Source organism: Mastacembelus armatus, chromosome 7 (assembly GCF_900324485.2).
Source record: "Mastacembelus armatus chromosome 7, fMasArm1.2, whole genome shotgun sequence".
In the NCBI taxonomy this organism is placed as follows: domain Eukaryota; kingdom Metazoa; phylum Chordata; class Actinopteri; order Synbranchiformes; family Mastacembelidae; genus Mastacembelus; species Mastacembelus armatus.
The window spans coordinates 19,372,422-19,387,432 of record NC_046639.1 but is presented as its reverse complement, the minus strand read 5'-3'; the positions used below and the strand labels follow the sequence as shown (position 1 = coordinate 19,387,432).

General features: G+C 41.3%; 1 protein-coding gene across 2 annotated transcripts in view; it reads left to right on the top strand.

The window, feature by feature from the left end:
• Positions 1 to 13,366, top strand: part of LOC113145332 (tumor necrosis factor receptor superfamily member 14-like) — a 33,252-nt gene extending 19,886 nt beyond the window's left edge. Inside the window, exons 4-10 of one of the 2 annotated variants that reach the window (XM_026331922.2) lie at positions 6,408 to 6,533; positions 7,009 to 7,164; positions 9,209 to 9,296; positions 9,400 to 9,566; positions 9,681 to 9,712; positions 12,073 to 12,191; positions 12,308 to 13,366. In XM_026331922.2, coding sequence (XP_026187707.1) covers positions 6,408 to 6,533; positions 7,009 to 7,164; positions 9,209 to 9,296; positions 9,400 to 9,566; positions 9,681 to 9,712; positions 12,073 to 12,186 — 683 coding nt within the window. In that variant the 3' untranslated portion in view covers positions 12,187 to 12,191; positions 12,308 to 13,366. The remainder of the gene's footprint in view (positions 1 to 6,407; positions 6,534 to 7,008; positions 7,165 to 9,208; positions 9,297 to 9,399; positions 9,567 to 9,680; positions 9,713 to 12,072; positions 12,192 to 12,307) is intronic. The other variant, XM_026331921.1, reaches the window with a different exon arrangement.
• Positions 13,367 to 15,011: the final 1,645 nt, after the last annotated feature.

Sequence of the window (15,011 nt, the reverse complement as noted above, 5' to 3'; positions counted from 1 at the left end):
TTTTGGTGCTTTAAGTATAGCTTCTTTTCTGTCTGAGTCTAGAGCTCTCCCTTGCTGTGAAAGGTCGTGACCTAGGTGACTTTGATCTTTTTTTTTTTTTTTACAACTAGTTTGCTCTTACTCACTCTGTGTCACTGTTCTGCTAGAAACTTAAGCAGAGCTATGGTGTTTGTTTTGCATTGTTCTTGTGTTTCAGAGCATATCAAAATTTCATTTACATACAGATACGTATTTGACTTCTGGCAGGGGGTGAAAACTTAGCTTAGTTAGCAGACATTACTTGGGAAAAGATGGTAGGAGACTCACAATAACCCTGTGGAATCCACGTCCAAGTCCATCTTTTGCCTGAAAACTCAAATGCAAACCAGAATTGTCATTGTTTGTCAACTTCAATAGAGAAAAATGCATTTGCCACATCAATGACAGTGAACCACTTTGAGCTGGGCTTGACATCATTCAGCAGGGTCTGTGGGTCTGGTACCAGTGGAGCTCTAGGTATCTCTGATAATGCCTGCTTTTAGTAATGAGTCAAATACTGGTTTAATTCCTTCAGCAGCCTCAGGTTTTAGTGGATATTGTCTTTGAAAGGGCCTGAAGGTTCCTTTTGGTGTTATTTTAACTGGTTCTACTCCTTTGATTTTTCCCTACATCTGCTGCTCCTGTAGACCATAAATATGAGGGAATTTCCTTAATTGATCTTCTTCCTCTGTTGTTAGAGTGAACACTTCTACTCATTCTTTTACACTTAGATATTCTGTTCAGTGTGTGTATTTTGCATCTGACCTTTTTTGCTGTCTAGTCATGCAGAGTATCCTGCTCCTCCTTCCTGGTGCTCAGGGCGTGTCTTTCTCTATGGGCAGCTCTTAGCCCAGTGTCCTGCTTTTCCACAGACATAGCAGTTGTCATGATTAACTATCTGCTGTCTGCCAGGTCTCCGGCCACGACCTCGTCCCCTGAAAGTAACACTCAGAAACCATTTCATTATCATAGTCAGTGAAAAACACTTCAGCTGTTGTTCTACCTTTCTGTTGTGCTTTTGCTCTTTGTTGGAAAATAGTGGTCCCATGCACAACATAATTTTTTATATCTGTCAGGACACAAGATGGCCATCCAATCTGGTGCTTTTGAATAAATCCTGAAATTTCAGGTTTGAGGCCATTTAAGAAGGCGTTTTTTAGCTGCTGTGCATACGACCCATCCCCATTCTGTGCAGCACCTTCAGGTACTGATATTCCACTGTGAGTGTTAAACATCTTTCAGTCTGTTTAAATAAGCCAGCACTCCCTCACTATCTTCTGCATAAGGAGGTTGAGGCCGAGGCACAGGATCAGAAGGAGCTGTGGGAGGTAATATTGCTCCACCGACAGCACCCTCTTCTCCCTGGGCGTACGGAGGAAGCTGAGCCAGTGGTGGATTATTAGGATGAGGAGGTGGTCTACAGCATGACATTGTTCATTCATCTGCAAATTCAACAGTTTGCCCTAATTTACAATGTTGGTGAAGAGGCTTTTACCTGTTTTTCTATTTGCTTCTGTCTCTTTTCTCTCTCTCCCTCTCTGTCCACTCTAACTTTCTTTAACCACGTTAAACTTTAACCATATCTTGTGCTGCAAACAGCCCTTCTTTACTCTGATCCTTCTGATTTCCCTTAGTCTTACTTTCTATGTCCTTCACTCACTTCCTACAACCTTCACAGTTTAACTTCCCCGAAAAGCCATATTTATTTTTCCATTTTTCTAATTTTCCTATTTTTATTTATTTATTTATTTTTTCATCCTTTTGATGCATCAATTTTGCATTACTGGTGATTAGTTCTTTTAATTTAGTATGCATTTTATTTCCTTATATTAAATTACTATTTGTTTTTACTCACTACTATTTATTTGATTTATTATTACTATTATTATTATTATAGGCCTACACTTATTATTTTAACAGGCTCCTTATCGACCCCCCTTTTTGGCCCCGCAAAGTCCTTGGTGCCTGAAAGTCATGCTCTAGGTCTAGTGACCATGGTTCTGGGACGGACTGGATTTACTGTGTTCAATACAAGAGTCAATTTGGCCTATCTTCTTTGAAGCCCTTCCCAATATTACCCAGATCAATTCTAACCTCACTTAAAGTCCGTGAGGGCGGAGGGGCAGGTACACAATGTGTCAGGTGGTGCCAATTTGCTCCAGCTTTACCTTTTACCTGAACCCAGTGGGAAGTAGCCACCACCACTTCAAAAGGTCCAGTCCACCTGGGTTCAGCCCACTTTCTCTTGTGGACCTTCACTCGTACCCAGTCCCCTACCTTTACAGCTGGAGTCAACTCAGGAGTTGCCGGCTGGTCCCCTTCAGTTCACTTGACCTGCACAGGCAGACTTTTTAAGACACTAGTTAGTGCTTTCATATATTCATCACTACCAATTTGCCACACATCCAACCCAGGAAGCCCCGGACGTTCCCTGGGAGGAGCAAGCATTGGACAACCAGTCAGCAACTCATGTGGACTCAGGTGGGTCTTTGACCCTGGTAAGGTGGACATAGCCATGAGGGCGGCAGGCAAGGCTTCTACCCAGTTCAGTTTAGTGCCATGCTTCTTCAGTGTTCTGCTGTTTACAGTCTAAAACAAAGCACTTACAGTGGGTGGCGTTGCCTCTCTCCCTCCTGTCAGAGGCACCTCCTCTTGTGAGCACAATCAATCACTCAGTCACACTCTGTCCCTACTCCTTTAGCTCTGTCCCCTCTTTGTTACACTTTCTTATCTGCTTTCTCTCAGTTGACGTTGGGCCAAAGCCAACATCTGCTCCCCCCCTTTCTTCTCTGCTGCTCTCCTCACTTTTCCTTCTGTCCCTTCATTCTGTCAGAACACACACATACATTCTTAAATTTGCTTCACCCACTTCTCCGTGCTGCTTCAAAAGACAGAGGGCTTGTGTTATCACCGTCAGGTTTCCGCACCGATTGCAGGATACTGACACCGCACACTTTAACCAACTGTCCAAAAATATATATATAGACCAAACAATTGAAACAATAAAAACTGTTTACACTTACCGGTAACTAAACCTGCTTTTACTTTTATATTCTCTTATATTTTTACTTTACCTCACCACTTACCAGCTCTTATGGAGCCGTGGGTACTATGCTTTTAGCGTGTTCAATGAGGGTCTTTAGGGGCGAACCAACACTCCCCAGAGGCACCCTTCCTCGGGACTTTATCCTGTACGTCTACAGGAATGGACTCCAACCTTACGGTCCTAGTTAAAAATTCAGGTGGACCCTATCCCACCAGGGACTCTCACCCAGCGGTTTTCTCCTCCCGTCGGATTCGATGGCAGCCACGCCGGAGGGTAATAAAATTTAGGCGGATCCCATCCCCGCCAGGGACTTTAACCCAGTGGTTTCCTTCTCCCGTCGGATTAGGGGGCCACCACGCCGAGGATACTACACTATACTCGAATTATTAATTCAACCTCTCAATAATTTAATTTATTTTTTCTTTTCTCTCTTTTTCACAACATCACTCTTTTTCTTACAATTCACCTTTTCTCTTGTATACTTTTACTTTTAATCTCTTTTATTCATCTCTTTACTTATTTATTCAGTGTTTTAAAATTTAGACAGACGTGTGATTTGCCTTCGACACCGTTCAATTTAGATTGTTCAATAGCAGACTTTTGAAAGAAAACAGGCGTCTGCTTACCTTTAAGAACGACCCGGGACCCGGGAGAGGGACCCTGGTGTTTGAACGAACAGTTGAAAACCAGTTGTGGCTTATTGTTTTGAGCTGCTTCCCTTTGGTTCAGTTTGGTTACATAACCTGCTTCAATGAGTTTGGCAACATCTCAAAGTCAAAGTCAAAGAAGCTTTATTGTCACTTCAACCATATATAGCACACACTTCACTTTGTACAAGTGAAGCGAAACAATGTTCCTCCTAGACCAGAGGTGCTACACAGAACACAGACAAAGTGCAGTGATGCAGACAAACACAGAGCTATGACAAAAAACTAAGTTATAATAATTTAAAAAAAAAAACTATACTTAAGGTCTTAAGGACTTAAACAACAGAAGTGCACAGGAAGACAAGGCAGGACAAGACAGTGCAGACAACAACATATAGACCGACTTTGTGCAAAGAAAAACAGTAAATGTGCCACAGTCATGGTAAGACAATGGTAGACAATGTGCAAAGAACAATATGTACAGTGATTTCAGATATTAAAGTGACAGTGTAAGCAGAATTAATATAAATATAAATGCAAAGTGGCATGTGTGTGTGTGTGTCCAGTTCAGCTCAGTTCTCTGTTGAGATGCCTGATTACCTGAGGGAAGAAACTGTTTAACAGTCTGGTTGTGCGGGTCCGAATGCTTCGGTACCTCTTTCCGGATGGCAGAAGGGTGAAGAGTGTGTGTGAGGGGTGCGTGGAATCACCCACAATGCTGTTAGCTTTGTGGATGCAGCGTGTGGAGTAAATGTCTGTGATAGAGGGAAGAGAGAGTCAGATGATCTTCTCTGCTGTCCTAACTATATGCTGAAGGGTCTTGCGGTCCGAGATGGTGCAATTCCAAAACCAGGCAGTGATGCAGCTGCTCAGGATGCTCTCGATGGTCCCTCTGTAGAAGGTGGACAGGATGGACGGTGGAAGATGAGCCTTCCTCAGCTTTCGCAGGACGTAGAGACACTGCTGGGCTTTCCTGGTGATGGAGCTGGTGTTGAGTGACCAGGTGAGATCCTCTGCCAGGTGAGCACCAAGGAATTTAGTGCTCTTGACGATCTCCACGATGGACCCATCGATGTTCAGTGGAGAATGGTTACTCCTTGCTCTTCTGAAATCAACAACCATCTCCTTGGTCTTGTCGACGTTCAGAGACAGGTTATTGACTTTACGCCAGGCTGCTAGTTGTTGCACCTCGTCTCTATATGCTTGCACCTCATCTCTATATGCTAACTCGTTGTTCTTGCTGATGAGACCCACCACGGTCGTGTCATCGGCGAACTTGATGACATGATTAGAGCTGTGCTTTGCTACACAGTCATGAGTCAGCAGAGTGAACAGCAGTGGGCTGAGCACACAGCCCTGGGGAGCTCCAGTGTTTAATGGGGTGGTGCTGGAGATGCTGTTCCTGATCCGGACTGACTGAGGTCTTCCAGTCAGGGAATCTAGGATCCAGTTGCAGAGGGAGGTGTTGATGCCTAGCAGACTCAGCTTCTTGATCAGGTGCTGAAGAATGATCGTGTTGAATGCTGAACTGAAGTCAATGAACAGCATTCATAGGTAAGTGTCTTTATTGTCCAGGTGTGTGAGGACCAGATGGAGGGTTGTGCTGATGGCATTGTCTGTGGAGCGATTTGGACGATACGCAAACTGCATGGGGCCAAGTGAAGGTGGCAGCAGTTTCTTAATGTGCCTCATGACAAGCCTCTCGAAGCACTTCATGATGATGGGTGTGAGTGCGACGGGACAGTAGTCGTTGAGACAGGACACTGGAGACTTCTTTGGCACGGGGATGATGGTGGTTGACTTTAGGCACGTTGGGACGATGGCACTGCTCAGGGAGATGTTGAAGATGTCTGTGAAGACCTCTCCTGAGTAAACTGAGGCCTTCTCAGGGTCTTTCTGGAGTCTCCTTTCAGTACTCCTCAGGTTTGCAAGAACAGATTGCATGGATCCCCTGAGATTAAGTGCATCTGGCTTCCACAGAAGAGGGGTGGCGTAACATTGTAAAAAAAGTAAAAGTTTTTTTTTTTGCCATCAATGATACACAGTACATGTTTTGATAACTCCACAAAACTAAAAAAGTTTGACACAAAAAAGGAAATTATTCTTCTTGTATAAACAACCTGCACAGTGCTTGTGCAGGGAACAAAACGCATTCACCATGAATCATTCTTGGAGACAACAACATCAAACAGTTCTTTGTTAATACGGCCATGAATGGGGAACGTCTTGCTTTTCCATATCAGCTCGTCGGATTCTGCAGTACACCCTGGATCCCTTTCTTCCTCCATGTCTCACTGCAGGTTTTCTCTCTATCATAACTGTACACTCAGTCAATTTCCCTCTCTAGTTAGTTACATCTGTTACGTCATGTCGTCATCTGTGGAGGTTGAAAAAGTAACAAGCCTGTTTTGATAATGTAAGAAGTAGAAAGTACAGATATTTGTGTTTAAATGTAGGGAGTAAAAGTAAAACGTCATCAGAAAAATAAATACTCAGGTAAAGTACAGATACGTGAAAAATCGACTTAAGTACGGTAATGAAGTATTTGTACTTCATTACTTCCCATCTCTGTCAGGTTGTATTAATGAGTCCCTAGCTCATAACATGCACATTACACTCAGGATTATACGTCTTCATCCAACAGAAACATGATATTGTATGGAGTTAAATGTTTTATTTATTTTTTTTGTCCACAGGAAGTCGAGTTAAAACAGATTGTACAGAGATCAGAAGTACGTCCTGCCTCCCCTGCACTAAGGGAACCTTTATGAATCAGCCCACTGGACTCAAACTGTGTTTTTCCTGTGCACACTGTGGTAAAGGTAAAAATGTTGTTTGAACATGTTAAAGACTGATTTGCCTTTGTTGTGACAAAAATGCAGAAACAAAGACATATGTAATGCTGCCAGATCAGTGAAGATATTTTAGGTATGGCATCAGTAAGTCACCGAATAATTCTCATGATAAAGTACAAGCTGTTAATATCAGCTGACACTTTGTGTTTCTAAACAACAATGAGCCTGTGTTTATCAGTGGGAGATTCAGGAATGAGAGAGCTGACAGAAGTCACTGCTCCTCTGTCTCCTTTCCTCTGCCGTGGTGAAATTATTTCCATTGGGCTGTACACAGCAGACAAGCCATTTCTGTAGTGTATTTCAGTTCATTTTTAATTGTAGTATTACAGTTCTTTAAAATACCATAAAATTATAGGACATCTGTAGTAATGTAATAGCTTGTTGCTCTCTGGTACATTCAACAGTGATCAGTTCATATGTAACCCTGTATCTGTGTTGACAGATTCTGGTCTGAAGATAAAGAGATCGTGTACATTTATATCAGATACAGTTTGTGAACCACTGGAGGGATTCTACTGTATTGACTCTACAGGGGACAGATGTGAGGCAGCACTGAAACACAAACAGTGTCAACCAGGACAATACATCAGCCAGAAAGGTTTGAGTTTGAAATGAGAATACCAGAGTTCATTAAACTGACCTGACTGATGATTAGCTCATTAAAGATGTGACGTTTAAACAACATCTGCTCACCTGTTCTTTTTAGCCCTAAAAAGCAAGAAAGAGTTTTCTATCTCTGTTGTGAACCTTCTCTTCCAGCTCCAACTGTCTTTTAATATCATCCATATTGGTACAGTTTGGCAGATGATTTGTTCATTTTATGGAGCTTCCAGCCACATGATGTTGCCTTGATCAGTGAATAGAGTTTGCTCAGTTGCCAAATAATACTGATGTCTGTAATAGGTTTGTTTTCCAACACAAATAGAAGTCAGTTACAAAAGACTGAGGTAGCTCTCCCACACGACTGTGCTATCTAACCATGTGCTGCTCTTTTACTATCCCACTGGTTTCAAATCCTCTTCTTGAACATGATGGCCTGGATTGACAGTTTGAGGAGGCTGAAAATGATTTACATGTGTTATTGATTGGAAAGTGGGAGGGACCTTTGTTGGCATAACTAGTGTTTCAGTTATTGAAGTCCTGTGCTGTTATCAGCCCAGGACCAGACAGGACCTGGTGACAGAAACAGAAACAGGCCTGTGTTGTCTCAATGTGTGGCAAAGGAAATAGTGCAGCAGCCCTTGTTATTGTCTTCATCCAGTTAGTGAAGATGCCACAAAAAATGTTTTCTGTATAAGGTTAGGTCTGTGACGGTGGCAATTTTTTACTACCGCGGTGGGAAATCACCAACAACCACCGGTGGGAGGGGGTTATATAGCTATATATACACCCAGTGGCGTAACTTTACTTTGAAAAGTGGTGGGGACAAAGACAGGTGGTCATCACTAGAATGTAATATCAAATGACAAATCATGACAGAAGCAACTCTTGTTCATGATCACATTAATAACTCCTTTTCCTTTAATGCATCCTTTTAATTACTGGTGGTGGGGACAATATGACACCCTGGCAAAAATGTTCCACCCGTCCCACCCACAAATTATGCCTCTGTATCCAAGTAGCCTAACTATGTTAATTTACATTTTATGTAAAAATTAAGAAATGACAAAAACAAAGAAATGATGCTAAAACATCCATACAAACGTGCATGTTTATTTTTGAACTTCCGTCAATGAAACAACACAGTACAGCCTATAAATAAAACAGCTAAATATAGAGCGTGTGACGTCACATGCACTACCGCACTGGCGACCGTCAGCCCTATATAAGGCAGAGGTGGGGACCTGCCACAGTTAAAAGGACAAGGCTGACTCAACATGAGACAAAGTAGAGTGTTGGGCTTCATGTCAGTCAAAATTAAAGGAGAATGAGTGCAGATAAAACACTTTCAATTGTCATATGCAGAGATAAAAAGAAACATTTTTAGCTTCGACTTAAACATTGTCAGAGTTGAGGCTTGTCTAACACCATCAGGAAGGCTATTCCAGATTTTAGCTGCACAAAACTGAAACACTGCCTCTCCCTGTTTAGTCCTGGCTCTGGGCACAAGCAGAAAGCCTGTCCCTGATGTTCTCAGAGTTTGAGATGGTTCATATGTCACCAACATGTCAGAGATGTGCTGTGGTGCTGAGCCATGAAGAGACTTAGACAAGCAGTGCTGTTTTAAAGTCTAGTCTCTGAGAGACAGGAAGCCAGTGCAGAGATCTGAGAACAAGAGTAATGTGGTTGTACTTTTTGGTTCTAGTCTGGACTCCAGCAGCAGCGTTCTTAATGTACTGCAGCCCCTTTACAGTTCGTTTAGAGAGCCCCATAAGCAGGCTGTTACAGTAATCTAACCTGCTGGAGATAAATGCACAGATGAGTGTCTCCAAGTCTGGTTTAGACATGATCCATTAGATTCTGGCAATGTTTTTGAAGTGGCAAAATGCTGGTGATCTAATTGATTTTATGTGGGTGTTAAAATTCAAGTCTGTCCATGATTACTCCTAGATTGATCTTAGATTTTTGAGAGTGACTTGGATATTTAATGTTAGTCCATTGATATGTTTTCTGAACTGTTTTTAATTTGTATGTGTTTTCAGGAACAGCTTCCACAGACACTGTGTGCTCTGACTGCAGTGAGGGAACATTTTCAAATGGGACATTTGAATCTTGTCGACCACACACACAGTAAGTGACGCATCAGACATGAACACACCTGGTTCTTACAACAGCAGTGAATTCATGACGTCCTCCACATGTTGATGTTACAAATGTCCCTCTGACTTTTCAGATGTGACTCAGTGAATCTTCAGCTGATTAAAGCAGGGACAGCTTCAACTGATGCTGAATGTGGAGAACACAGTTCAACTCTGATGACAGGAATTGTGATTGGTGTTATTGTGTTCATGTTAATGATTGGAACATCTGCATATTTAATGTATTATCTCAAGAAGAAAGGTATATTTTAAGATCATACAACAAAATCATTATGCTTGAAATAGATAAATATATTGTCAAAGATTTATTGTCATTGTTGATTGAAGTTTTTTTGTTGAACATATTTAATTACAGAAAGAACAAGAAATGCAGAGAATCATGCCGAGGTAAGTTTTGTACTCTTGTTACTGATTTTACTAAATCTGGTTTCTGTTCACTGTACACTTTTTAAATATATGACGCCGCTTTTTTATCAATATTTCACAAAAAGAAACCTCTTAAAAGAAAAGAAGGATCAGCCACCTGTGAAGAGGTGCAGATAAGAAAGCTGTGTCTTCTTCATTCACATGTCTGAGCTGTGATGTCTTTTCAAATGTATATGATCCATCCATCATCTATACCTGCTTATTCCTTAACCAGGGTCACAGGGATCTGCTGAACCTATCCCAGTTCTCTTTTAGGTGGAAGGCAGAGGTACACACTGGACAGGTCACCAGTCCATCAGTCCATATAGACACATAGAGACAAACAAACAAACACACACACTCACACACACTCCTACGGGCAATTTAGAGTCACCAATTAACCTGACATACATGTTAACACAGAAAGGCCGGGTTGCGAACCCACAGTGCTAACCACTCAGTCACCATGCTGCCCTTTGTATATGATGTTGGATGCTTGGCAGTGTAGAGAAATTAAATGAGTCCTGCTCTGTGCTGGGCTACATATTGGTGATTAGCACTTTTGCCTCACAGCAAGAAGGTCCCTGGTTCGAGACCCAGCAGGGGCCTTTCTGTGTGGAGTTTGCATGTTCTCCCTGTGCTTGTGTGGGTTTTCTCCAGGTACTCCGGTTTCTTCCCACAGTCCAAAAATGTGTGTCAGGTTGATTGGTGACAGGAGTGAGTGTGTGTGTCTGTCTCTATGTGGCTCTGTGATGGACTGGTGACCTGTCCAGGATGTACCCCTGCCTTTCACCCAAAGAGAGCTGGGATAGGCCCCAGCAGATTCCCAGGACCCTAAATGTGAATGAGTGGGTAGAGACAATAGATTGATGGATGCATTGTGCTAAGAAATGAACTCTGCTGTCTACAGACTGAATCATTATCTCACACATAAGTTACTGTACAGATGCTGAATTCAGCCTGGGATAAAAACCTGGAGCAAGTTTATGTCTTAGCTTATGTCCAGACTCTTCATTCGTTGTCTCTGTCTCTGCAACTTTGGGACATGTTGCATGTTGTTGATGATCTGGTCACAGTTGGATCTGATGAAACTTTAGCTGCTATAAATAAGAACAAACAGCTGGAACAGGAGACACAGGGTGACCTGTGACCTAACCATGTTGTGGGAGAGGAGCAAGGCTCTCTGACAGCAGTGTCATAGAGGAGAATATTGTCCATGATAACATCAATATTGGACAACTCTTCACACTCTCTCCACCATGTGCTGCTCAGCACATTGAGCCAGAGACTCATTCCCCCACGATGCAACACAGAGCGCCACAGGAATTTATTCTGCTCGTGGCCATAAACCTGTTTAACTCCTCACACTGAAAATCAATCTGTCTTTTACTGAGGGTCTGCATAACTTCAATGTGCTCAGTCAGTCTGCCTTGTTCAGTAGTTCATAGTTTCAGTTTGTCTAGTCTGTTCAATTCATACTGTCATCTGTAAACAAAGCCTTATCTCTAGCTAAAATACATAAATATGTATATTTGTCTGTTCTGTATTATTTTCTGTATTTGAAAGATGTGAGCTTATTTTTTATTTTACTTTATATTCATTTTTAGCTTTACTTTTTTCTCTTTTTGCTATCTAACTCATAGGTGACACAGGGCTTCATCACTGGCTGTCCATCATATGTAAATGGGCATTGAAAATATTGTAATGACTCATATGCAGCTGAACATGAATTATTGACATTGACATATTGACATCTGCTGGTGGCCATGAAACTGTTTAACTGAGCAGCCAGTCAGGTTAATCTAGAAAAGATGTAGTTTTTTTTTTTTAATGTCTGAACATGTCAAACTTGTCATAGAGAGATGTTGGGAAAATACGATGCAGTATTTCTGACAGTCTCTCCCTTAAAAAAACATTCAAATTGTAGTAGCTACATCAGTATTTAAAAATAATGTGGTTTTGGTTTAAATGAAAATAAGAGTTTTACAGAGATATGAAAAGTATTGACAGAGTCAGCAGGAAATTGTATCCTGAATAAACAAACCACAACACTTTGACCCATATTTGTTTTCTGTTTCAAAATTACACTATTACATAACAATATTAATCTGTTTTAGTATTTTAAAAAAGTGTTAATTGTTTTGTTTTGTAGTGCAGCTCAGTGGATGTTTGTGCTGTTCAGGTACAATTTAGACAAGAACAGGGTAAAGTTGTAATGAGAAAAGAAATGTCAACTAACCTTTAATTTAACAGCAGACAAACAGTGAGCACAGTCAACTACATTACTAAAAACAGTAAAATTAAAATCAGCTTTAAACTCAGTTTTGACTGTGTTTCCAAAGGAAGTCCAGCAGATGACTGCTCTGAGGTCAGAAGCAGGTCCTGCCTCCTCTGCGCTGGGTGGACTTTCATTAATCAATTGTACGCAGGCAATGTTTTCCCTACATGAACTGTGACGAAGGTATGTGTTTTTTGTTGTTTTTTTTTGTATTTATACAATGTTTGTATAAAACTGACTCACTCTCACCTGGATGTTGGGAAGGCCACTGTGAGGATCATGTTCTTTGATTTCTCCAGTGCCCTTAACCCCATTCAGCCCTTCCTGATGAGTGAGAAGCTGCTTAGGATGGGTATCAGCTCCTCCACTGTTTCCTGGATTGCTGATTACTTGTCTGATAGGCTCCAGTTTGTGCGGCTAGGGAGCTCCCTGTCTGAGACTGTGGTCAGTAATGTGGTGGCACCGCAGGGGACTGCCCTGTCTCCTTTTCTGTTCACCCTATACACCTCAGATTTCCAGTACAGGTCTGGGTCGTGCCACCTGCCGAAGTTCTCTGATGACTCTAGGGGAGTACCGGGGATGGACGGAGTACAGAATGCTGATTGGAGACTTTGTGGAGTGGTCCCAGGCCAACCACCTGCTACTTAATGTGGACAAAACCAAAGAGCTGGTAGTGGACTTCAGGAGGAAGTGGACAACAGTGGAGCCCATCATCATCTAGGGCCAGGAGGTGGAAGTTGTGGACCACTGCAAATACCTGGGCGTTCACTTGAACAGCAGGCTGGACTGGAAGGACAACAGTGATGCTGTTTACAAGAAGGGCATGAGTAGACTTCCTGAGGAAGCTTAGGTCCTTTAATGGATGCAGCAGGATGCAGGAGCTTTTCTAGCAGTCTGTAGTTGCGACAGCCCTCTACTTTGCTGTGGTCAGCTGGGGGAGCAGCACCACCAAGAGGGACATCAGTCGGGTCAACAAACTGATCCCAAAAGCAGGACACATTATTGAGTCAGTGAGGGACAGAAGGACACTGGACAAACTGCTCTCCATCATGGACAATTCTTCACACCCACTTCACCAGACTTTAGAGGGTCAGTGGAGCTCATTCTCCAACAGACTCATCCAGCTCTGCTGTCACATTGAACAGTACAGGACTTCATTCATACAATTCTCCATCCTTCTGTTTAATAACTCCCCCCTTTGTAGTTTGTATATAATGTATATTTACTTCTATCTCTGTATATATTGCAAATGTTGAATATTTTTATTATTTCAATATTTTTCAAGCGTGTCTGTGTGTAACTGACCTACTGTGACGAAAGAATTTCCCTTGTGGATCAATAAAATTGATCTAATCTAATCTCATGGATTCTCAGTCAAAGCATCAGCATTTTGTGACAAACTGCCTTCATAAACACATATTCCATGACTGACAGTACAAATGTTTTCTATAACTGACTGTTCAGAAAAACCAGCAGCAACTCTTTTATGTTCCCATCAGTCCTCTGCTTTTTGATGCGCCCACAGTAACTCTGTTGTTTGTGTTTAAAACTTCTTTTTGATTCAGTCTTTCTTTTTTATATATTTTGTATAATGAATGTTGGCATCCAGTGCTTATAATGCCCACATGTAGCAGCAAACTGCTGTTGTATGAGAAAATAACTTTATCTGCTGTCAAAGAGCCCAGAAAAACTGACGTCAATGGTAAAATTGAATACATGCAGTATAAGCCCTGTACACCCCTGAGATGGAGAGCAGCACTGTGGAACAAGTTGTAAGTGGAGATGGAGGTTAGATAGAAAAATAATAATTATTAAAACCATGTAAATATAAGGTTAACTATTAAATAGCTAATTTGAATTAGTAAGAAGAGAAATGATCTCATAGTAACTGTACTATGATTTATTGTGACTGATTGCACTGTGGTTTTATTGTGGTTGATTACATGACATGGTGATGAAAATATAATTAAGAATCTCTTTTAAAGGAAAGAGTTTCATGTCTGAAATAAGTGTATTAGGGAAATAAAATAAGTTGTGTGGTCAATAGGGAAGCGAACCAAAGCCAAAACCAATTTTCCATTTTTAATTTTCACCCAGCCCTATTCTTCAAAGACCAAGGAGGTTGTGAGTAGGATGATGGTTAAGATAGGGAAAGAATAGAAATTACTGATTTATTATTGTATTGTTAATTTTTATTGATTTTTACTACATTTATTGATTCAAACACATTTATTGTTTGCTGTTAGAAATAGAAATAGATTTTGTGTTACTTTGTCTAGTCAAGTTCACTAGATGAAGGCTCCACCCGGTTTAGTCTAGACCCTGAAATAAATATCTCCTAAGCAGTAAAAGTATACTTACAGCTTAAATAATTTACTATAAGAAGGAAGCTATGGTTGACCAGTGTGACTTCATCAGTATCTGTAGTTCAGGCCTATGCAGGTGTTAGCGAAGGGGAGGCAGGGGTAACATTGGGATCAAGGTAGTGAAAAGCTGGATGACTGACTGACAGTACAGATGTTTTCTATTACTGACTAAGACAAACCAGCAGCAAATCTTTTTTTCCCATCAACCCTTCACTTTTTGCTGTGGCCACAATAACAATGTTATTTGTTTGCATCTTTACATTTTCTGACTTAAATTGTAGTGTAAAAGGCAATAGATTTAGTGACATCTAGTGGTAAAATTGCAGAATGCAACCCTCTGAGCACCCCTCACACAATATAATTAAAGATAGTTACAATCATATGGTTCCAACTGGACATAATAGGGAGATGTTTATGTGCCTCTGTAACAGAAGTTCAGTGATCAGTTCATATGTAACCCTGTATCTGTGTTGACAGATTTTGGTCTGAAGATAAAGAGATCATGTTCATTTATATCAGAAACAGTTTGTGAACCACTGGAGGGATTCTACTGTATTGACTCTACAGGGGACGGATGTTTGGCAGTGCAGAAACATTGTCAACCAGGACAATACATCAGCCAGAAAGGTTCATTTTC